The 26,060-nt window shown below is 34.4% G+C and overlaps 1 protein-coding gene across 1 annotated transcript in view; it reads left to right on the top strand.

Annotated features, from left to right (window-relative positions):
• The window catches only part of LOC101491411 (DExH-box ATP-dependent RNA helicase DExH3), a 28,341-nt gene extending 8,265 nt beyond the window's left edge, over positions 1 to 20,076 (top strand). The window contains exons 9-19 of the mRNA XM_004511115.4: positions 3,153 to 3,323; positions 7,639 to 7,911; positions 8,969 to 9,163; positions 11,328 to 11,531; positions 12,095 to 12,164; positions 12,259 to 12,407; positions 17,508 to 17,816; positions 17,910 to 17,969; positions 18,618 to 18,770; positions 18,879 to 18,989; positions 19,130 to 20,076. Of these exons, the coding sequence (XP_004511172.1) occupies positions 3,153 to 3,323; positions 7,639 to 7,911; positions 8,969 to 9,163; positions 11,328 to 11,531; positions 12,095 to 12,164; positions 12,259 to 12,407; positions 17,508 to 17,816; positions 17,910 to 17,969; positions 18,618 to 18,770; positions 18,879 to 18,989; positions 19,130 to 19,600 (2,166 nt within the window). The 3' untranslated portion in view covers positions 19,601 to 20,076. The remainder of the gene's footprint in view (positions 1 to 3,152; positions 3,324 to 7,638; positions 7,912 to 8,968; positions 9,164 to 11,327; positions 11,532 to 12,094; positions 12,165 to 12,258; positions 12,408 to 17,507; positions 17,817 to 17,909; positions 17,970 to 18,617; positions 18,771 to 18,878; positions 18,990 to 19,129) is intronic.
• The last annotated feature ends 5,984 nt before the right edge of the window (positions 20,077 to 26,060 follow it).

The following is a 26,060-nucleotide window of genomic DNA, read 5'->3' on the forward strand; positions in this document are numbered from 1 at the left end:
AACTAAAGCAAAAGGCGAGGATACTCTTTTATTGACTCGATCAGGAAAATTACTACGGGTGTGTTTCCCTAACTGACACGACTCACAATGTAAATTAGACAACTTAGACAAACTAGGCACTAGTTTTTGCAGTTTGGTAAGACTTGGGTGTCCTAGTTGAGCATGGATAGTATGAGGGGACTCTTTGGAAGATCTAGAAAGGTAATAGAGGTCTTGACACTCACATCCAACGCCAATCGTCCGTCCCGAACTCCGGTCCTGCAAGGTAACATTATCATTTAGTGAAAGTAATAATACAGTCATGAGACCGAGTCAATCGACTAACTGAAAGTAAACTGAAAAGGCATCCAGGTACATAGAGAACAGATGCAACTGAGATGGAAAGGAGAATTTGGACAGTGCCAACTCCTTGAGACCAGGTTTGAGTGCCATTGGCAGAAGTTATAGTAGGTAAAAAACCAGATGTAGAGAGTGAAGAAAAGAGACATTTATTACCAGTGACATGATCAGACGCACTAGAATCAAGAACCCAAGGGCCGAGAGAAGACGAGTGAGAGAGGTAAACAGATGAGTTACTAGTGTGTGCAACTGAAGTAGGAGAACTAGAGTTCGGATGACTCTGAACCCATCGGAGGAAATCTTCATAATTTGTTGTGGAGCCTTGTGGAGGTGGTGTAGTCTGAATAGTGACAAAATGATCAAGCTGAGTTGCTTTTATCGAAGGCGAAGGCTTACCATGCAACTTCCATCAGCAATCAATAGTGTGTCCAATCCGATTACAATGCTCACATTTGGGACGAGGCTTAGAGTTGGATGGTCCTCCACGAGAGTGATTCTGATTATGTCCCTGAGATGCAAGGGCAACAGTGTCACCCGGAGCTGAAGTAATAGAATGCTCAACTGGATGTTTTGCTGATACTCAAAGGAGGATCGCTGAGGTAGTAGACATATCCGGAACAGTAACAGACCCCAAAATTTGATCACGAGTTGCAGAGTACTCCTGGGGTAGACCATAGAGTGCAAGGAGCATGAAGAAGGTGTTGCGTTGATCCAACTCCTTCTTCTGTTCAACTGGATTACTTGCAGCAGGAGGGAGAAGCATTAAAATCATGAAGTGCACTATGAACGGTGCCAAGATATGAAGAAATAGAGCCATCGATTGTCTTCAGAGTAATGATATTCAACAAACGGTGACAAACTCCATTGAGACGTTGTGTGTCGTCAGTATAAAGTGCCTTTGCTTGACTCCAAACCGATTCACACATGAGATGTGGACGGAAAATCGGTTTAACATTTGGATGAAGTGTAGACTTAATGACACTACACAATTGAGCATCTATCTGTTTCCATTTTGATGTTTCAGTCACAACCACCTTTTCAGGCTTTTGAGTGAGATGATCCTCGTAACCTTGACCAAGTATCCATAGTTTGATGTCGGCTGCCCAACTATCATAATTTGATCTATTCAATTTTTCGATAAAGAGAGGAAAAGTGATGTAGTTGGTGAAGACGCTCTTTGTTTCAGACTGAGACGTCATGGTCAGTAACGAGTGTTAGAAAACGCGTTAGAACCGGGAAAACAGGGGCTGTTTGAACCGGAACTCGTATATCCGTAACTCGAAACTGAAAACTGAGGACAAATATGGAAGCAGGAGGCTGATGCGAGTGCCACGAGTAATTGACGATTACGGTTGTCTTTCAACAGGCTCTAGATACCATGTTGAATACAAAGAGTATTGAGACATGTTGAATAACCCGTGTGTTTCAACTACACAATAGAAGTTCTTTATATAGAATATGAGTATTAAACAAACATAATTGGCAGTAATACTAACGAGCCGGAATACTTACAGCCCATCTAATCTAATTATTTACATTCTAATATAATATTTTAACACTACCTAAAATGCAAAATTATATTTGAACATACATTTATGCATAGAAAATAACAGAAGAAAAGTAACCTCTAAACACAAGAAACATTTAATAAACTCAAATGGAAAATTCTTAAGGTCATATGCAACTATTTGAGAAGAGAGATGGCTGCCAGACTGTGACTGACGATTGAGGTTTTCCAACACAACTCACAAGTCAGATATTTTTTTTTATAAATAACGCACCACAACAGAGAGATCGTGAGGTCGGGATTTAGAGCTTTGGCCTTCAGTTAGGAACCGAAAGGTAGAACCATAGATAGGAGGCTCGAACCAGAGAGTTAGAGATGCTTGAACCATTAACAAAGTAACAAACAATAGAGAAGCAGCAAAAAAGGCACTTAAACCTGCAAACTGCGAATTAGAGTCTCGAAAGAGGGTGGAAAGAAACAAAGAGTAGTGAGCTAGATTAGATGGGTCTCTTAGGATGTTGCAAAGGACAATCAAGGGTAGCACAACAGTGATTTAGGGTATTCAAGTATTATTGAACAAGTGAACAGCAGGACAAGAGTTTTTTCCCCAAACAGGTAGCACATCTCGGTCAGTTTGTTTGCAGTTTGCAAACTTTGGCACAGTGATTCTACACGAGCTGTCCATTTTGCATCATCTGGTAGGAATGTGACCACAAAGCAAGGATACACTCGTAGAATTGTACGATCATAATAGTTGGTTTGTGAGTTTAACAACAATGTGTGAAGCCTCTATTAGACTATTACATAGGAATGAAAACAGAATTGTAGGACATCTAAATAAGGAACACAGTGAGGGACTATGTAAAGCCCTGCTTCAGAAAAATGAAAAAATATAGAATAATTAAATAGGATGCATTTGATAGTGCCCCTTCTGCTACTTTTCATTTTACAATTTAAGCTTTTCTGACTTTTTAATTTCTCAGATGTAATTGGTGGAAGCAAAGTAAAAAAGATTAAACAAATTTTGAAAACTTGGGATTTGTATCATTGATACAGAGTGCACTGGTTCATGCATGCATTACACAATTTAAAGTCCTCTGTAATTCATCGTAGGATACTTAACACTGGCCTGCCAACTTTACCACATTGTGCATTACATGCCATTTTAATATCTCTATCTGTTTTAAAATTTAGGAGATTTCTTACACGCTTCCAGTTATTTTATAGCAGTGCAATTATACCTGTTTATATAAGCTGTTATTAGCAATGTGACAAGGAGTTTTGAATGCATTTATTCATTGTCCAGGGTTTCACCTATCCGGTAAGATCCCACTTTTTAGAAGATGTTTTGGAAATGACTGGATATAAGTTGTCTTCTTTCAACCAAGTTGATGATTATGGTCAAGAGAAATTGTGGAAAACACAAAAGCAACTTGCACCACGAAAGAGGAAAAACCAGATCACTTCTCTTGTTGAGGTATGTAGCTGGAATATTTACTTAAAAGGTTAAATGATCCATGATGTTTAAAGATTTCTCTTAATTATTCTCAATGTGTTTTTGTGTAGAGTTTGTGCATAAGTTACATGTATGTTTAAAAAAGTCCATACTGAAAGTGTTGAGCAAGTTCCAAATATATGCTTTACTACTGATGTTGTAAACATGATAAACCTCATTGAACCAATACCAAGGTATATCACAATGAGAAGGGATGATGGATGTTCTTGTTTAATACAATCTTCCTCTCTTGGTCCTTTCCTTTTTGTAATTTTCATACTTTTGACTACTCAATATTGTTCTGTTCTAGGAATTCATTCTTAGTCAAAGGAAGGATCCTAACAGTTGACCACTAATATCTTTCCTTACTGTCAAAATTTGTTTCTATTTTATTATTAAAAATATCCCTAAGTATAGGGGGATTTGGTTGTATAGGAGTATTAATAGGGATTTGGTTATATAGGAATACTAATAGGGATTTGGTTGTGTAGTAACCTTTATATATATCTGACGTATTGTCAACATATTTCAATTCAATAAAATATATTTTTACTCTAATTTTTCAGATGATATTAGAGCTCTTGGTCTTTGGGAGTCTCGTTTCCGCATAAATCTGTCGCCTTCATTGCGGTTTCTATTTTCCTAAAACCTTAGCCAACTTCAATGTGTTCCCTTTTGCTGCCTTCACTGCAGCAAATTGAGATTTCTGTTTGGTCCGTTTGCTGCTATAGTGTGTTCACTATTCAAACCGTTACTGTTCATGTTTGATTGACCACCTTTGAACATTTACTTCACGCTGAAACCCAAAATGTGCCGTCAACAGCCTATTCACGCGCACCTTTCAGTCTGGCGCGTGACGCCCACTCTCGACATCATCTCCAACGCGTGTGCACCATACACCGCCTTCTAGACCTCCGTTCACCGCCGTTTTCAACCAAATTGTAGATCGGCCTTCTAAACCCTAAACACAAACGTGTACCTTTTCTAGTTAGTAACCAAATGTGTACTTCTCCATTCTATCTAATTCATACTGATGTATGGGGTCTCTCTAATGTTCCAAATATATCAGGAGTCTGTTGGTTTGTAATCTTTATTGATGAGTGTACTCGGGGTACTTGGGTTTACTTACTACAACAAAAATCTGAAGTCAGTTCTGTGTTTGTACAGTTCTTCTCAACGATAAAAAACAAATTTGCAGTGAGTATTAAGAGGATTAGGTCCAATAATACCAAAGATTACTTTAATCATGAACTTAATTCTTTCTATGAAAAGGAGGACATTATTCATGAGTCCTTATGTATTAAAACACCCCAACAAAATGAGATTACTGAGAGAAAAAATGGGCACTTGTCATATCAAACTCGAGCGATGTTATTCAAAATAAAGTTTCCAATAATTTTGGGGAGACGCAATTTTAATTGCATCGTATCTCATAAATCGATTACCTTCTAGTGTCTTTGCCTTCAAAACTCCCATGGAGGCTCTGTCCTTATTCTACCTTAATGTGTCCACTTGCAGTAATCTTCCTCTCAGAATATTTTGGTCTGCGTCTTTTGTCCATATCCATAGTGATAATAGAGGGAAACTTGATCTTAGAGCCTTAAAATGTGTATTTATTGAATACTCTTCCACCCAAAAGGGGGTACAAATGCTATCATCCACCATTCCAAATTTTTGTCTCCCGAGATGTCACCTTCCATGAACAAGGAAGTTACTCTGGTCAAACTCATCTTTAGGGGAGAATACAAGTAAGGAAGATGAATCTCTTCTACTTCTTGAGTTGACTCTTGAACCAGAAATTGTGACTGAAATTGATTTTAAAAAAGATGAAAATGAAGAAAATGACAATGTTGAGACTGAAATAGATTACGAGAAATATGGAAATGATGATGCTATTGCAAGATATGGGAAAAATCTAGTATATACAAGAAGAACAAAGGTCATTCCTGAATCTATTCACATCCAAGAGTCCAATCCGACCTTACATGAGGTAATTTCCCTTGACGCTTCAAACTCTAGTGATCCAATCTATGAATCTTCCTATACACAAGAATTAGAATTCAACACACCACCAACTTATGATGACCTTCATATCTCAATTGCTCTTAGGAAGAATACTAAGACATGTACCAATAAGCCACACTACTCTTTATCCAACTACCTATGCTTTGAACAATTTCACCTACTAATAATGCCTTCCTCACAAGCCTGAACACTCCCACTATACCTACCTCTCTATCTGAAGCATTGTTTGGCAGGAAATGGAAACAAGCCATGGACATGGAAATGGAAGCATTGGACAAGAACGGTACTTGAGATTTGGTCCCTTTACCAATTGGAAAGAAACCTATAGCATGCAAGTGGGTATACACTGTAAAGTACAGGGATGATGTGTCTATTGAGAGGTACTAGGTAAGGTTGATAGCTAAAGGATTTACTTAAATGTATAAAGTGGATTACTTCGAAACATTTGCTCTAGTTGCAAAAATGAATATTGTCAGGGTGATATTATCTTTAACAGCTAATTACTGTTGGAACTTGCACCAATTTGATGTAAAAAATGCCTTCGTCCATGGATATCTAGAAGAGGAGATTTATATGGACTTATCCCTTGGATACAGTGAGCATATTGCTGCCAACACCGTTTGTAAGCTAAAAAAGGCTCTACATGAGCATAACACAATCGCCACGAGCGTGGTTTGGGAGGTTTGCTAGAGTCATGGTGTGGGTCTAGGCTTCAAACAAAGCCAAGGAGATATATCTCTTTATCAAACACTTTGAGTCAGGGAGAGTAACAATGTTATTGGTATATGTGAACGACATTATAGTGACCGGTGACGATGAAAAGGAGCCACAACTGTAAGGACAACACCTAGCCAAGTAATTTGAGATTAAAACCTTGGAAAATTGAAGTATTTCTTGGGAACTGAAGTGGCTCACTCTAAGAAAGGGATTTTCATATTCCAACAAAAATACATCACATATCTTTTGCAAGACAACATGCAAGCCAACGAGTACACCAATCGATCCAAATTTAAAGTTGGGAAATGCATAAGAAGACATTGCAGATGACAAGAAAATACCAAAAATTAGTTGGAAGACTCATATATTTGTCACAAACTAGACTTGATGTTGCCTTCGCTGTAAGCCTAGTCAATCAATTCATACACCAACAAAAGGAGTTACACTTGCAAGCTACACTTAGAATTGTGCAATATTGGAAAGAAACTCCAGGAAGAAGAATTTTGTTTAGACGAAATGGAAATGTGGGTCTTGAAGCATATATTAATGCTGACTATGCAGGGTCAATTGTACATAGACTGTCAACTACATGATATTGCACTTTCATATGTGCGAATCTTGTGACTTGGAAGAGTAAGAAACAAAGTGTGGTATTCAGATCCAGTGCTGAAGCTGAATTTAGGGCAATGACACAAGGGATATGCAAGTTACTATAGTTGAAGATCAGTTTGGAGGACCTGAAGATAAAGTGGGATGAAGATCCCATGTGGGGTTGAAGTCACCAGAAATTTTATCTAAGAAAGCTCGATAATGGCCTAATCTGCAATCCATATATCTCCTCTCAAGGAAACCTTGCAAATCTTCTAACTAGTGGGCTAAACAACAGCAGCTTTGAAAGAATTGTATCCAAGTTGGAAATGGAGAACACCTATTCACCAACTTAACGGGGAGTGTCAAAATCTGTTTTTGTTTTATTATTAAAAATATCCCTCAAGTTTAGGGATATGGTTGTATAGGAGTACTAATAGAGGATTGGTTATATAGGAGTACTAATAGGAATTTGGTTGTATAGAAACCTTGTGTATATATCTGATGTATTGTCAACATATTTAAATTCAATAAATATATGTTTACACTTTACCCAAATTCTTGAGACTTACTGTAGTGGCTACAACATCCCCAGTTTAATTAGGTGTAACTGTGTAAGTTTAAATTCTGGTATGCTCTAGAGAATTTGGATTCCCTTGTTTGGCCTGAGGTCAGCTTTCTAATGCATGCTGATACCTTGATGTTGTGCCTCGCTGCGTTGTTATTATTCTTAAATATTTGAAACTAGGGTTGTATATTCCGCTCAATATAAATGGTGTGCCTTATCTCCAATTGCCCCTATCCTTTTTTTGACCATATTATGTAATTCGCTGTTATGTCTAAAATCAAATGAAGTGTCTTGGTATTCTGTGTTTGACTTTGACTTATAAATTGAATTATTTAAATTGGATTCTTTTTAAGTGCATTATGTTGACTAGGGATTTTTCACTTTCTTACTTTTGAACAGGATGCTCTTTCTAAATCAAGCTTTGAGAACTATAGTCCCAGGACACGTGATTCGCTATCTTCTTGGACACCTGACTGCATAGGATTTAATCTCATTGAAGCTGTTCTATGCCATATATGTCGGAAGGAACGGCCAGGTGCTGTCTTAGTATTTATGACTGGATGGGAGGATATAAGCTGTTTAAGGGATCAGCTTAAAGCACATCCTCTTTTAGGAGATCCCAATAGGGTTCTGCTTCAAACATGCCATGGTTCAATGGCAACTTCGGAACAGGTTGGCTATTTCATGGTTTATTTTTTCTTTTTTTTTTGGGTGTTATAACATTGTAATGTACTCCTAAACTTTTGTTGTCTGTCCTTCATGTAATTTGCATTTTTGATAAAACTGTCATCTCTTTTTGCTAGCAACGAATTGAAACAAGTCATGTGACTAGGTCAATTTTTTTTTTTGAAATTGAATTATATAAAATACTAATGAATTGGATTTTTTTTTTTCTATTTAACATGCTTTTGGTATATATAACAAATAATCTGTTGGTGTTACTTAAGACACTTATTTATAAAAATCTCATTGCTGCATGTTTCCTCCTTTTCTTGGTATTCTCCATGGAGAGTCCAGGGTGTCATTCATTGCAGTCTTCTAAACATGGCATTATAGATGGATCATATAAAAGATGTTGAAATTTTGACAGGAAAAATAGAAGTAAATGCTAAAGAATATTGAATCGCTTAATACTTTTTTAGCTTATCATCTATATACTTATTGTTTCTGAGATGCTATTTTAATGTGTCATAGCTTGACAGATATGGGATGCAGCTAAATTTTGGTGGTATCCCACTGTCATGTTTTTTGGATGCATAAAAGATATTTTATTAGAGAGAAAAGATAGCACCATTAGAGGGAGGATGAGGTAGAGATAAAACAGCAAAGAGAAATGTGTATGTATCCCGTTATCGTTTAGTGTCATGACATGGAATAAACATATCAGAATATTAGAAATGATGGGTTCAAAAACAAATCTTGCTAGGGATGCCTCAGCCCTGTGTCTTTGTTTATTCTTTTGCTCTCACTAGAAAAATATTTCCTTCAATAAGTTTTTCTGTTGTTTTTTCATTATTACTTAAAATTAGTTAATGGTAGACAATACCATAGTTATAATTTTACAGATACTAAGACTAGGTTCTACATGTATAATGATTATAAAACCTTATTTTCATATTCAATTTCTAAGAGCACTGATGATTATATCCTTTCTCATGTTACTTAATTTGAATATATATTACTGTATTTAGATAATTCATTTACTATTTTTGGTTTATATTCTTTGTAGAAACTCATATTTGATAAACCACCTCCAAATGTCAGAAAAATAGTACTTGCTACAAATATGGCAGAGGCAAGTATTACGATCAATGACATTGTTTTTGTCATAGACTGTGGAAAAGCAAAGGAGACCACTTATGATGCTTTGAATAACACGCCATGTCTACTACCTTCTTGGATTTCACAAGCATCTGCGCGACAGGCAAGTATGCATATCCTAATCTTCCTTTCGTATATGTGCTTTTAACTTTGAAGAGTTCTGTTAGGTTCTTTAGAAAGAACACAATAGCAGAAGGGTATTATTCGTCCTTCTAATTTTATTGATAGTAAAAGAAAAGATACACAAGAGCAAATATGCTCCTCAAGAGTGAATGCACCCTTCAACTAGAATACCAATTGAGAAAAATTCTAATTTGCCAAAAGATCCTTTGTAAGGGAGAGGAAGTCTTTATAGACTTTCCATACATGGGATAAGGGGGAAAGAATTCAAAAGCAACTACCTAACAAACTCTAACTACCTAAAAAGAAACATGACTAACCTAACAAATAACTAGTTATCCCTATAACAACCTCAACCAAATTACTATCTGATTCTCCTATATCTATGTCCTAACAAGTTCACAACCAGATGACTGCATGGTCTTCTACAATTCTTTTAAGAGTCCTTAGGTTATGTATGCATTTGTTAACTTACAATGAAGTTGTAGTTCGAAGACCTTTTCTCTTGAAACTTAAAATGTTGTAAAAATAATTGTATGGCTCTATTTATCTTCTGTTTTATTGAGTAGAAAATGGGGAGTAGATAATTTAGGCAGAAGAACATGTAAGCTGTCACGTAAATTCTCTCCTCATTTTGGGGGAAAATAGATAGAACTTGTACTTGGTATAAGGAAATATCCTTGGATGATCAACATCTCTTGGATAAGATAGGCGTTTGCTTTTCACTTGGTCTCTTTTTCTTTATAGGGGAGTTGCTCTTTTAGATATGTTGAGGAATTTACTCTGTATTTAATTGATCAATTTTCTTTTCTAAGGAAGATCTCTAATTTTTCCAACTCTTTTCAATCATCTTTTCTTTAACCTGGTGAATTCTTCTTTCATCATAAAATTGGCAAAACTATAGACGACTATAAAACCCAGCCCATAATAGGAAAATAAATCAGCCATGTCAGGTGGAGCATCACAGATTCAAGTTCAGGGTACATCTAAGATGGAGATGTTCCACTGGTATATAGCATAATGATTGACGAAGTTAGTTTGAACATTTGCCCAGTCATCTTTTTGGTCAAGTTTAGAGTATGTCAAAGGAGAAGATTATATGTTGCAATTTTCGTTTCAGTTTTCGTTCAGATTCTTGTGCAATTGGTTCCATTTTGGTGTTGTGGTTTCTTTTGGAGGATATCTTATGTCTTCTTCTGTCTTCCTCTGTAAATATATTTATTTTTCTGTCCAAAAGAATAAAATGTGCTCAACTCTTTCTTGTCTTATTTATGGTAATTTCCTTTTCAGTTGTCTTTTGGATTCGGGTGCAAATGTTTCCCTTTGGTCTCTTGGTCTTGTGGTTACTTTTGGAGGATTTATTATCCTCTCTTCTACTTTGTCTTCCTTTGCAATCATATTTCTCTTTCTGTACAACTCCAAAAGAAAAAATAATGGTCAACTATTTTTTTGTCCTAGAAGTCATATGCTAGTTTTGATCCATTTTCACATTATATAATAGCCTAGAGTATGTGGTGTAGTCTTTTTCAGATTACTATGAAAATGTTGAAAGGCAAAGCTTCAAGGTAGCTTGTCTCATGCAGTATTCTTTTGCATCTTGGTTTGAAATGAATCCATTAGTTTGATGCACCACAGTATAGCTGCTTAAGTGATGTAATGGTCAACCCATTTCTTTCCTTTTAATCAGCAAGATTCCTGTAAATTTGGATTCCCCCAATTTTTCCAGGAACCTTTACAGTTTACAATAAGAGTCTTCAGGGGTAATGTCTATGTTAACCTTGCTTAAAGTTTTGATTGTTTGAAAGCAGAATTCAAAGACTTTGAGCTGAAAGTTCTTTCTTTTTTCAACATCACGAGATTGGCTTGAAGTGGAAACAGCATCTAATTATGTCTCTTTGTTAAGTGTCTTTAGGTCTAAGCTTTTGATTAAGCTAGATTTTCTCCATTTGTATTCCACCTTTTCTTTGTTGTTATTTTAAATTCTAGAATCGTTTGATTCTGAAATTATTTCATTAGAAAATTTTAGGTAGCTGCTTTCAACAGCTTTTGTTTCTATTTTATGCTGCGTGTTCATACAACATTCTTTTGTTTGCTGTACATATAAACATGCAAGTAATCTTTTCTTGCGTTGGCTTCTTTGTTAACAGAGAAGAGGTAGGGCTGGACGTGTGCAGCCAGGAGAATGCTACCACCTTTACCCTAAATGTGTTTATGAAGCCTTTTCTGAATATCAGCTTCCTGAACTTTTGAGAACGCCCTTGAACTCTCTTTGCTTGCAAATAAAAAGTCTGCAGGTTGAGAGCATTGGAGAGTTCCTATCAGCAGCTTTACAGGCACCAAAGCATCGTGCTGTAAGTATCATTGCTCTTCAATTGTATATTTTTACCTATTAAAAGTTCTACCAAAAAGCCAATCTTATGACTAGAAATGTATAATATATCATAAACCGTCTAGAACAACCATTTATTTACTAAAAAATACAAAGAAAAAAAGTCTTCCTTCACACAATATTTGTAGTCTAGGAACTATCAGATACTCAATTGTTTGATGCTGATCAATCACAGAGCAATTGATGAGTTAAACTCATTGACTTAATTGACCGCTTGAGTGCTTCATAAATTGGAAATAATTTCAACAAGGTTAATATTCTCTATTACCTGTACATTTTAATGAAAATATCAGTTACCCTAAGAGCATTGCAGAAAAGTTTGGATAAAGTAATCCACGGATACCTATAAACTCATCTTTCAATTGAGAACTTCCTTCAAAGGCGTGATAAGACTAAAAGTAGTATCGGGATGGACTGTGAAAAACAAATATCATAGTTGTGAAAATTATTTCATATTTTTGAGACCTTGTTATTGGTTAGGTTTTTTTGTAAATATACCAAATCTCCACAATTTAATTGGCACAGGTCCAAAATGCTATTGATTTTCTCACAATGATTGGAGCCTTAGATGAAAAAGAACATCTTACCAATCTTGGTGAGTCTGTTTTCCTGTCCTTTTCAGTTGGCTACGAGTCTTTGCGATTTTCTTGGTTATCGTTGATATGTTGATTTTTTTTTCATTCAACCAGGGAAGTTTCTATCGATACTTCCTGTAGATCCCAAGCTGGGAAAAATGTTAATAATGGGAGCTATATTTCGGTGCTTTGACCCTGTTCTTACAATAGTTGCTGGCCTTAGCGTCAGAGATCCTTTCCTTTTGCCTCAAGACAAGAGAGATGTAAGTCAGCTTATCATCCTTTTGCTTGCCCATTTGAATTTAACCTTTGTAATTTATATATATGAATTTGGTTATGTAGCAAGGCAGTAAATACAAACGTGTGCTTCAATAAATTTTATGATATCTTATTAACTCAGTTTCCGATTCACATTTCATATGCTATTTAAAATGATAATCCTGTGAATGATATTGGAAAAACCTTTCAATGGAGAATGGCTAACCTCATCTTTAACAGGTTGGTTATCATAATAGTAGCCTCATTATATTTTTGAAAACTGTACTCCCTTCGGTCCTAGTTATAAGAGAATTTTTGGAGAAGTGTTTGGTCTCATTCATAAGAAAAAGTTACAACTTTTACTTTATATTTATTATTTAAATTACTTTTTTACCTGCATTTAAAATGTTTGTCTTTTTAATATAGTTGTATTCACTATCTCACAATTTTTCATAAGGGTATGTATGGGAAAACATTCAAAAAGTTAAAACAATAAATGAGTTCATTGGTTGTAACGTTTTTTGGTTTTGTCTCTTATAATTGAGACCGGAGGGAGTATTTGCATATTGGGAGGTTTCAAGATTTGTAAAATTTTAAATAAAACATCTTCTGATCAGCATGGATGTATTAGAAAGTGTGCTTGTTACTGATGTTAAAATAAATGTGGACTTTCGGTCTAGTAACTTTTAGTTTGTTTTATCTAGATATAATTTCCCCTTCATCCTAGTATTCTAATATTGTTCTTGTGGGTTCTATATGGCAATAATTGGGTCTGATAGTGGGCCATTAATGAGTACCCAGTCTTTGAACCGAGTCAATGTTGTTAAAATCACGATTTATATCGTAAGATTGTACAATTTCATGATCTCACACAGCCATGGCGATTTAACTCGCACGCAGAATCGCTTTCTTCTGAGATTGAGCAAGAACGTGTAAAATCACAAAAAAATGTGAGATCAGATGATCTCGTGGGATCCATAAAAGTTTAATTTCCAGGTTGGGTTTTGCAACCCGCATCCCTAAAACTGTGACAGAGAGTCCCTTGACTCTTTGCTCCTCTCCTCCTATGACTCCCACATCATCACCAATGTTTTCCGGTCAGCCAAGTGTCAAGCAAATAGGAGACGAAGAAAGAGAATGGCAGAATCAAGTGACACTTGTTCTTTGCTTTACATGAGTTAGCTGTGGCTGATGGGAAATTAGGGTAGACTGTGATTTACACTTTGGGGAATTAGGGTAGACAATAATTTACACTTCGGCTAACACTTTGTTTTGGGTCCATGTGCTGAAGCATTAAATGGGCTCTTTTTTGGGGGAAAAAAGGCTGAAAGTTTGAAAACACAAGAGAGGCTAAACTAGATTTGTTAAAATAGAGTTATATATCACCCATAATCTAATATATATTGTTTTTTTAAAAGAAAATAGTAATTGAAAAAGCTTATAAACAACATATATAATGTTATATATGTCAGAATATTAGAAAATATCTTACAAGATCTTTTATATTATATTAGAGTATCTTGAGTTATTTCTTAGGATCAATTTATAATCATAGATATCTTAGAATATCTCTCATTATTATTACGATTTATTCCTAATTTAGGATTGAATCTATGTTTCTCTATAAATAGAGATTAGTATTGAGTCTTTTGTAATCAAGTCAGTATAAAACTATAATCAATAATATTCAAACCCTTATTATTTTCTCTCCTCATTTTCTCTAAAATCCCACAACTTCAACATGGTATCAGAGCCAACTGAAAGACAAACCCTAATCGTCAACTACCCGGTCGACCCACTGTCTCCGGTGAATATTTCTTTTTTCGGCGAACCGTGTTCTCAAACTCCGGTTTCCCCCTTCTGCCGTTGATACGCTGATTCCTCAATTTTTGTTTAGCCGTTCACGCCTTTGCTGCCGTCACTGTTTCTGACTCGTTTTTTTGACGAACGACCACTCCATCAGCGCCGAACACCCCAGATCGGCCAAACCCTTCTGCCACGCCTTCAGAATCCTTCTCACGCGCCCACACGCGCCACCTAACATCCCGCGCGTGGATCTCACGCGTCGCCCACTGCCAACGCGCGTGACGGCGCGTTGGGCGGCCATTCACGGTGCTTCTTCTTCCACCGCACTCGCCTCGGCCTCCTGCTTCCATATCTGCCCTCAGTTTTCAGTTTCGAGTTACGGATATATGACTTCCAGTTCAAACAGCCCCTGGTTTTCCGGTTCCGATGCATTTCCTGACAACCTTTGCTGACCATGGCATCTCAGTCTGAAACAAAGAGTATCTTCACCAACTACATCACTTCTCCTCTCTCAGTTGAAAAACTGAATGGATCAAATTATGATAGTTGGGCTGCCGACATCAAACTTTGGCTACGTGGTCAAGGTTACGAGGATCACCTCACCCAAAACCCTGAAAAGGTGAGTGTGACTGAAACATCCAAATGGAGCCAGATTGATGCTCAGTTGTGTAGTGTCATTAAGTCTACACTTCATCCAGATGTCAAACCGATCTTCCGTCCGCATCTCACGTGTGAATCGGTTTGGAGTCAAGCAAAGGCACTCTATACTAACGACACACAACGTCTATATGGAGTTTGTCACCGCTTGTTGAACATCATTACTCCGAAGTCACTCGATGGCTCTATTTCTACATATCTTGGCATCGTTCATAGTGCACTTCATGACTTTAATGAGCTACTCCCTCCTGCTGCAAGTAATCCAGTTGAACAGAAGAAGGAGTTGGATCAACGCAGCACCTTCTTCATGCTTCTTGCACTCTATGACCTACCCCAGGAGTACTCTGCAACTCGTGATCAAATTTTGGGGTTTGTTACTGTTCCGGATATGTCTACTACTTCAGCGATCCTCCTTCGCGTACCAGCAAAACATCCAGTTGAGTAGTCTATTACTTCAGTTCCGGGTGACACTGCTGCTCTTGCATCTCAGAGACATAATCAGCAACGTTCTCGTGGAGGACCATCCAGCTCTAAGCCTCGTCCCAAATGTGAGCATTGTAATCGGCTTGGACACACTATTGATCGCTGTTGGAAGTTGCATGGCAAGCCTTCGCTTTCGATAAATGCAACTCAACTTGATCCTTCTGCCACTATTCAGACTACACCATCTCCACAAGGCTCCTCGGCAAACTATGAAGATTTTCTCCGATGGGTTCAGAGTCATCCAAACTCTAGTTCTCCTACTTCGGTTGCACACACTGGTAACTCGTCTGTTTACCTCTCTCATTCATCTCCTCTCGGCCCTTGGGTTCTTGATTCTGGTGCGTCTGATCATGTTACTGGTAATAAAGGTCTCTTTTCATCACTTTCTACATCTGGTTTTTACCTACTATAACTTCTGCCAATGGTACTCAAACCCGGTCTCAAGGAGTTGGCACTGTCCACATTCTCCCTTCTATCTCAGTTGCATCTGTTCTCTATGTACCTGGATGCCCCTTTAATTTACTTTCAGTTAGTCGATTGACTCGATCTCATAACTGTATTATTACGTTCACTAATGATAATGTTACCTTGCAGGACCGGAATTCGGGAGGGACGATTGGCGTCGGATGTGAGTCACAAGGCCTCTATTACCTTTCTACAACATCCAAGACGTGCTCTGCCACATAGTCCCCACATACTATCCATGCTCAGCTAGGACACCCAAGTCTTACCAAACTACAAAAACGGGTGCCTAGTTTGTCTAAGTTATCTACTTTACATTGTGAGTCGTGTCAGTTAGGGAAACACGGGTTATTCTATATGTCTCTCAATACTCTTTATATTCAACATGATATCTAGATCCTATTTCGATCCTCCTTGAACGATCCAGCCTCTATTACGCTGTCGAGTTCCCAACAGTTAGGGAATATAATCATAGTTTTTCTTTCCAACATTCCGAAACGTTTCACTCGTTTTCCACTCAATTCGCTATTGTTGCCGCTGCCACTATTTTCGGCAAATTTTCCTGCGAATAGTAGTCATCTCCAGATCAGGTCATGCCTGAAAGCGTGTCGCCAAAAGCCGTCACACGCGCTCTCACACGCTGCTAATCTCTCATGCGAGATCTGCCGCCACCGGCGTCTGCTGCCCTGTCTGCTACTGCTGCCTGCCACCACTGCTGAAAATTTTTTCCGACACAACCACTTTCATTGTGTGCGGAATCTCTCAATCTACACAACTCAGATTTCTTTTAGGTCAAAAGTTGTTCCACGCAGCTCATGTGCCTCCAAGATCCACCGTGTTCATCTCACGCGCCACCACCAACAGCCTCGAGCTCAAGCGCGTATCTCTGCCTTCCGGCATAATGTTTCAGTCATCTAGATTGAGGTTTTCTTTCTGGTTCCAGATCTGTTTTATGTTTTTTCTTTCGAGCCACATGCATACAGTTTGGCAATTTGTCCCAAATACACTGGCCCTATCTTTGTCCCAGATGTATTGGCCTTGCCTTTCTCTCCCTGAAGCATGTCTATCTCTCCTTGAAGCAAATTCAAGTTTAAATATTTTGAGTCTCTGATATTATTGGTTTGAAGCTTCCAAATGCAGTTTTTTAGAAGGACGGACTTTGCTTTATTCAATTGCTTGCCATGAATTTCTCTCATGCTGATGATCATTCCGGCTATCTGGCTAGGCTATATTTATTGCAATTCTCTTCGACTTCACTTGCATCCCTGAGTTGCTTTTCCATTCTTTTTATTATTTTGCAGAGCAAAACATTGTTTCCTTGTAACAAGCTAAAGCTTAGTAAGCTTTAGCTTGAGGGGGAGTGTCAGAATATTAGAAAATATCTTACAAGATCTTTTATATTATATTAGAGTATCTTGAGTTATTTCTTAGGATCAATTTATAATCATAGAGATATCTTAGAATATCTCTCATTATTATTACGATTTATTCCTAATTTAGGATTGAGTCTATGTTTCTCTATAAATAGAGATTAGTATTGAGTCTTTTGTAATCAAGTCAGCATAAAACTATAATCAATAATATTCAAACCCTTATTATTTTCTCTCCTCATTTTCTCTAAAATCCCACAACTTCAACAATATAAATAAATGCAACACTGTTAGAGACAGCTAATTATCTTCTGCTTTTATGTTCAGTTGGCAGGGACTGCAAAGTCGAGGTTTTCTGCTAAAGATTACAGTGATCATATGGCTCTTGTTCGAGCATATGAAGGATGGAAAGATGCTGAAAGAGAAGGATCAGCTTATGAGTACTGCTGGAGAAACTTTCTCTCTGCCCAAACTCTTCAGGCAATTCATTCACTTCGGAAACAGTTTAGCTTCATCTTGAAAGAAGCTGGCTTGGTAGATACTGATGCAAGCATTAATAACAAATTGAGTCATAATCAATCTCTTGTACGTGCAGTCATATGCTCTGGACTCTTTCCTGGTATAGCATCAGTGGTGGTGAGCTATTTCTTTCTTATAATGTTATTTTTGTAACTACCATGCTTAGCTGACTAGTTGAGCCTGCATTTATTTATTTATTTATTTGTACAGCACAGGGAGACATCCATGTCATTTAAAACAATGGACGATGGCCAGGTTTTATTATACGCAGTAAGTGACAAACCAAATCTTAGTTTTTCTATCACCTTCAGACAATTATTTCATCTATCTTGTGTTATAATGTAGTTCACATTTTACGAAATTTCAATTTTGCATTCAGATTATTGCTGTGCATCTATATTTTCTCTTGAAAGTTGAAACTGAATACTGAACTGTATACTCAACTCAATTCTGTGACTATTACATGAAAAACATACAGTACATATATATCTAAAGGAAGTAAAAGTAACAACCCCTTGAGTTAAGAGATTGAAATAGATAACTGGTAATCCTATCTAATCTATCTGAGGTAACTACTGGAACATGTCAGGGAGTAAAAGGACATATAATGAAATAATAACAGTTAATTATGGTCAGATCTCTTCCTTAGTTGGAATATGTATATTATTTGCACCCAGCTTGTTAGAGATGTATTTTATCCTTGGTTAACATAAAGACCTTAGTGAAAATTTGTATTTACTATTTAGTCTGATGGTCCACCTGGTAGGAACAGATTGCTTGGATATCTATAGCCTAAACCATTGGAATTGGTCAGTTTTAGGTCAGCTAAAGAGGCTGTTGATATTGTTAGATGAATTTTCACCTGCTCCCATATCGTTCTTGTTCATCATATTTATTAGTTTCTATTATTTTGACCAGAATTCAGTGAATGCACGTTACCAGACTATTCCTTACCCATGGTTGGTTTTTGGTGAGAAAGTAAAGGTCAATGCTGTTTTCATCCGTGATTCCACTGGTGTATCTGATTCGATACTTATCTTATTTGGTGGTGCTCTAAGTAATGGGATACAGGTGATTGCTTAGTTAATGCATATTTTCTTCCAGTCGAAAGATAAGGCTCAATATATTTCAGTACAATAACATGCCCTTCTGGTTTTTTTTTCTCCCTTGTGGGTTTAGGCCGGACATCTGAAAATGTTAGATGGGTACGTTGACTTCTTTTTGGATCCTAATTTAGCTGACTGCTATTTGAAGCTTAAGGAAGAACTTGATAAGCTTATCCAAAAGAAGGTTAGTAGATTTTCTTTTTTTTGTAATGATATTCTTTGCTTCTTTATCCATACAAAGACATTGCTGCGTGATGTTAGCTTTAACTATGTCCAGTAGGAGCTATTTTTTTATTGAATGATAATGGATTTGTAATAATGCAGCTAGAAGATCCTAGCATTGACATTCACAAGGAAGGGAAGTACTTGATGCTTGCTGTTCAGGAATTGGTTTCAGGGGATCAGTGTGAAGGAAGATTTGTATTTGGCCGTGACAGCCGGAAGCCTAAGGCCTCTAACGATGAGAATAAATTCACAAAAGATGGGACAAACCCCAAGAGCTTGCTGCAGACACTTTTGATGCGAGCAGGGCACTCCCCACCTAAATACAAAACAAAACATCTCAAGACAAATGAGTTCAGGGCATTGGTGGAGTTTAAAGGAATGCAATTCGTTGGCAAACCAAAAAGAAACAAACAACTTGCAGAGAGGGATGCTGCTATAGAGGCATTAGCTTGGTTGACTCACACCTCTGACAATACTCAGCATGAAGATGATAAATCTCCTCCGGATGTCAATGACAACATGTTAAAACTCCTAGGGAAGCGTAGAAAGTCAAAACGACGTTTTGATTGACTTTTTGCCCTTGATGGTTTTTTAGGTGAGTTTATCCCATTCTTGATTTTCATGGATGATGGATGAGTAGCTTAGCACATTGTGGTTTAATGCATGGTAGGCGAAAGAAAGACAGACGTTCAAGAGACATATGAGTTCCTCTTAAGCATTATTTAGTGGCATCTAATTTATCTGTGATATTAGATTTCGTTGTTTTCTCATTTTCTCCCTCTTTTGAGGGTTGAAAATGGTTTAGAAAAATAGTTAATTTAAGGCATTCAATTTTGGCAATTGGTTTGCACTTCAAAATTGAAAGGCCGTCTCCTTCAAGGCAAATCCAAAATCTTTTGTAAAACATTATGTATACCCCAATGTTTTATATTTTTATATGGTAGGTCTAGGTCCAAGTTACTTTTGTACTGGATGTCCATTTGGACTGACATGACATGTAATTTCTTACAGCGATAATATATGAAAATCAATGTTCAATATCGTAAGATGATCTTCTCAATAGTAAGCTATTTCTAGTAATAGGTGTTTTTACAGCGGTAATAATCAATGTTATTTCTAGTAATAGGTGTTTTTAAACTTGGACCGGTGATTGACCAGATCCTAGTATTGGGTCATTTGGTTATTGGTATGACTTTTAGCTCGGTCTATATTAAAAATTTAAAAAATATTGACATAATTTTATAAATATTTAAATAAAAATTTATATTATATTTAATTAATATTACTACCTTTTGTTCTAAATATAAGATCTTTTTGAAAAGTTTTATTGTTCATTTTATAAAATCTTCTTTGGATTTCCAATTACATTTATTATTTTGTTATTAACATTCCCATAATTAATTATATATTTTTCTACGATCAATTATAAATACTATAATGAAAATATTAAGAACTAAATACATTTTTTATTTCTATAAAATTTTGAACTTCCAAGTTTAGTCTCTACTAAATTTTATTAGGTGGGGTAGGGTGCGTTTGATTCACATTTTAAAAATTTTATTTTAATATTTTAAAATTTTAAAATTAAAAAATTTGTTTGGATTATTTATTTTTAAAAAATATTTTGTAAAACTTTATATTTTTTAAAAATAAAAATGTAAAACAGAAATAGTATCTTACTTTTTATTTTTCAATTTTTTTAACTCTCTAATAAAATACTATTTTAAAAATTGAAGGTGTCAACCAGATTTTTTTAAAATTTTCTATTTTAAAAATAATTTTCTAAAATTTTTTATAAAATAATTTTCAAAACACTAAAAATTAAAACACAATTTATTCTCTCATATTTCGGTCATCTTCAATACTAGTCCTTGTAGTGAATTTTGTCCTGAGTAGCTAGACCATGTCATGTGGACTTCTTAAATGATGTAGACATCTTGCATCATTTAAATGATTTATTAAATGATTTAATTAATAAATAAATTATTTTAAACTTATTAAATTTCTTTAAAAAATAACAACTCAGTTGATCTTAACCTAATACATCCCTAAATTGGAAAATTCAGCTTCATCTACAAATAGCATCATCACTACGTGGCATAGAAAAAACGGAGAAATTAAAGCCAAGAAGCAAATCTAAAAGAACAAGAAATTGTGAGTTTAAACTATAATGTAGATGGATTTGAGTTTGGCATTGTAGACGCCCCAATTCATGAATAATAGGGTCTGCAAAAGTATGATTAATTGAAATTACACTATACGGTGATAAATTAAATTATTCAAATAGTTTATGAATATAATCATATATTTAAAACAATCGATTAACTAAATTTGATTAAAAAACTAATTTAACAATTTTAAATTTTTTTAACTTCAATTAAGAGTTTTTTTTATAAAATTTTTTATATTTATTTTTTTAAAAAAAATATAGAAAATATTAAAAAATTTCTTAAAAAAAAATAATTAAATCATTTTTTTCTTACTAAATTTTTGAAAAAAGAATTGAAAATATATTTTTTCTAACAAATTTTTAATTTTTTTCGAAAAAAAATTGAAACTGTTTTTATCGAGAAATTTTTTATATCTATTTTTCTTGAAAAAAATCAAAAAAATATTTTTTGAAAAATTAAAAATTTTTGCAAAAAGAATTTTGAAATTATTTTTTCTAAACAAATTTTTATCGAGAAATTTTATATTATTTTTCTCGAAATAAATTTGATATTTTTTTATCTAAAAAATTTCAAGATTTTTTTTCATAAAACTATTTTGAAATTGATTTTAATTAAAAATTTATTCAAAATATTAAACTAATTTATCTTTATAAATCAATTTTAAATTGGTTCAAAACTGCACTGAACTGGATTTAAAAGTAGTTTTCAATAATTTAACCAAACTATTAATGTGGTCCAATGCACTTTGGTTTTTGCACCATGAACATCTCTATCAAAAACAAAACTAGTGGCGTCCATTAATGTTGGATTTGCCGCCACCATTTGAAACATTGATGGTGGTGAAGTCTAAGAAGGGACCGATTACTTGAAAACCTTTATACAATTTGAAAATTTCTATCTCTGGCCTGATAATTAATCGGTAAAGTGCAATTTGAATGCTGTGAAGAATGAAGATGTTGAACTCTCATATTTAAGGTTTATTAAGGTCATGGATTAAGCATCTAATGAGTTTTCATTTTTAATTTGATTGTTTTTATTTAAATTTAAATAAGTTTAAAACTATTTATTTATTAAATAAAATTTAATAAAACATTAAAGTCGTATCATTTGCTAAGTAGACTTCAAAAGTGACATAGTCTAATGAGACTTTCATTATTCTTTTCCTTCATTTTGAAAATGACCAAAATACAACATACTAGAACACATCTTAAAATTTAATAGATATTAAATTTGTAAACTTTTTATTTTATAAAGATTAAAAAATGTATTTTTATCTAAATATTAATTATCTCTCTTGACTGATAAAGTTGTATAACAATATTAGTAATAAATTATTTTTTAACCTCATAATTATAATACACTTTTATAAACACAAGCATACTAAGGAAATGTATATTTATAATCAAGTATAATGATGAAAAATATTTTAGTTTAAAAACTACAAATAATATAGTATTTTTTAATTAATTATTATATTTTATATTTAAATTAACAAAAGTTGCATAAAGAGAGGTCTATTACTACATCCATATCTACATCTAAGACCATTTTGATCAATGCACAAGAATTAAGAAAAATAACTTTTCCATTGAATTATTAAATAATGTACATCTCTTTTTAGAACTATCCTTCAACTATTAATATTGTAAGATCCACTTAAGACAATAGTGTTCTAAGTATTATCGTAATTATAATGAGCTGAATTTTTGTGTTGACGGCTACTTTATCCGTAAATGTAATGATTTAAATTCACTCATATGTACTAGTTGTCTTTTAGAAGTGTATTTTTTTCCTCTTCACCATGATTTTATTTTTTTTGAATTTTCTTGATAAACATTTTAATAAGGTAGTTGTTGCGCACATGTTCATTGTTGTCTTGGATTTTGGCCTAATCCCTCAAGTTATTTTTTTAATATGAATATATTTATTAAGTGCTGCAAATGATAGATGTTAGTATTTGAGTGTCAACATAGTTGAGAAGTATTTCTTAATATGTGATGCTTTTGTAATCTATTATTGCTTAAAACAAAATTCATCAAGACAAAAATTAAGATTAAATATGGTTTTAGTCTTAATAAAATGTAAACATTTAAATTTTAGTCCTTGTAAAATAAAAATACAACTTTTAGTATCTGCAAAATTATCCAACAAACATTTTAATTCTTACTAAAATTATCCAAAATTATGTGATTCTCAAGTATGTTTAAAATATTATAAAAAGGTCTTCAATAAAAATTTAGAATTTTTTAACTTCTGAAGAATCGAATATGAAATTTTCAAATGTAAAAAATACAAGATAAAAGTAGCAAAAATATAGACTTAGAAATCGAATTTTGAGCTTATCTTTTGTTGAGGTTCTTTTTATGTTGTCGTAAACATGCTTGCAAAAATTAATTCAAAAATTTATGTTCAATTAGCAACAGAGACTAAAACTACTGCATGCATGATTATTTTTTAGGGACTAAAAATTATTTTTTTATTTTACAGTGATTAAAATTGAAAGGTTACCGCTTCCAGATCTAACATTGATCATAGTATTTGGGCACATGTTTCTAGCTTTTTAGTTTGGTATTTTAAAAGCTCTTTATAGCTTAGATTAATATTTTTGTCTAACACAATTCATCAAATTAGCAAATTAGCAAAAAGTTTTCAACTTTGTCTAACACAATTCAACCCCCCTTCTCGTGTTTGCATCTTCAAATATGGGTTGGCCAGATCTATAGTGTAGATTGTACATGGACAGTGGTTGGAGTTGGTGGCTCTCCTAGGGTTTCCTCATCTGAGATCTTGAGGAAAATGATCAAGTTGACCCATGCGAACAACTTGATGCACTATCTCCCTTCAACCCTTTGAGCGAAATACCGGAAAACAAAAGGAAAATTATGTAAGAACTAAAAAATTATAATATCATACATATGATATATAATACATGATACACATTCTAATAATATATGCTAACTTAACAATATAGACTAAAAATACATGCATCATAATTATGTAAGAACTAAAAATTGTAGTTATAATTTACAGAATATAAAATTGAAATTTTAAAGAGACTAGAAAAATAATTAAGAGTAAATTTTTTTTATATTAAAAAAAACTAAATTAATATAAAATATTAAATTCTAAAATAATAATTAGTACACATAAAAAATGATGGTTAATATTCATTAGTGAACCCTCCAATCGTGTATGTTGAGGGTTGATCTGCTCTGTTAAGTCAAAGTGAATAAAACACAGTAACTCGTGCTTCGACATTAGAGATCATTATATCTAGGGGTGGACATAATATCCGGAACCACCCGAACCCGACCGACCCAATAAAAATTTTAAATTTGCGGACGGGTTTCTTTGGGTTGAGCGGGTGAAAAATAAGGGTTCATATGGGTTTACACAGTGGGGTTCGGATGAGTAATTTGGATCCGTCTATATCCGAACCCGACCGAATTATATTATTATTTTTATATTAATATTATTAATTTTATATTATATATTAATTTGTAAAATTAAAATACACACACTAGCAGTACTACTCACAAATACACAAACACAAAGCCACAAGGAAAATATTTAAAAAAAAAGCCCAATAACACACAATCCCAGCAGTCCAACCCAATTAACAGTAACTTGAGTTCAAATTTCAACCCATTCATTCATCAAATCGTCATCCGCCTCACTCTCTCTTTCTCTCTCTTTCGTCCCTCTTAAACTCAAAGACTCAGTCTCAAACGGTTCTCTTTTAGTCTCGTCTTGCTCACGTTCACGGTCACCATCGCCGTCGTCTCTATCGTTGTCGTCACCATCGCCGCCGTCTCGCTTTAGCCTACAAACATGCAACGAAAATATGATAAGTTTCCTTTGATTTTTTTTACCAAACCTTAACTCTCTAATCTCGGAAATTTATTAAATGTTTATCTTAAAAAGTTGTTCTTTCGTTATTCAATATTTATCTTGAAAGATATTATATGCTTTTGTATTTTGTTTTGGTTTGTTCTTCTCATTGAAGTTACTATTTTGTGTTAGGGTTTGATCTTTTTTTACTAACATTTGTTTTATGATGTTTCCATTATGTTTAAGTATTGATAATATCTAGAGGTTGTCCATATCTAATTTCTTTGTTGAAACTTTAGAGAAGGTTAGTTTATTAGGGTTTCTTTTAAGGTTTCTTAATGTATTTTTATGTTTTTAAGGTTAATCTATGATTTTTTAGTGTTTTATGATTTCTTAGGTACTGATTATACTACTATTGTTCATGTTTCTAAGATAATGATGGAATTTATTGTGATTCATTTTTCCAATCGATAGTGCTTTCATTTGTACTTTATGTAAATTTAGATTTATTAGTTTGAATTTGTAGTTATTTACAGTTTTTTTACTTGCTACTTTTGTAGATTGTTGTTTTATAATCTTGTATTTTCTATTTTAAGATTTATGTTCTTGTAATTTCTGAGTTTTGGTTTTTGATTTAATATGTTTATTCCTATGTAGTCAGAAGCTGTCGTCGCGGCCGCAATCGTGTAGTCACGTCGTGTTGCGGTGGTATGTACGCAAAACGTCATTGCGTCGCAAAATTGGCGCAGAAGACGAAGCGTTTTTTCTGAGAAAAACACGCAATAGTAAATACAAAGGAAATGTCATAAATTCCCTTAACCATGATTGTTAGGGGCACGCGACAAATTCTTCTCACACCGACGTCGGCTAGTTATTTTGGTTACAGTCATAGTTATGATACCTCTCATTTTGTTTGCTGACAAGCTGCCATTTTGTTTACTATATTAATTAACTTGTTTTTCTTTTTGGTTTTATATAATTAATTAATAATAATTGCTAATGTGATTTTAAAAAGGAAATATAATATG

The sequence above is a fragment of the Cicer arietinum genome, chromosome 7, assembly GCF_000331145.2.
Source record: "Cicer arietinum cultivar CDC Frontier isolate Library 1 chromosome 7, Cicar.CDCFrontier_v2.0, whole genome shotgun sequence".
Classification (NCBI taxonomy): domain Eukaryota; kingdom Viridiplantae; phylum Streptophyta; class Magnoliopsida; order Fabales; family Fabaceae; genus Cicer; species Cicer arietinum.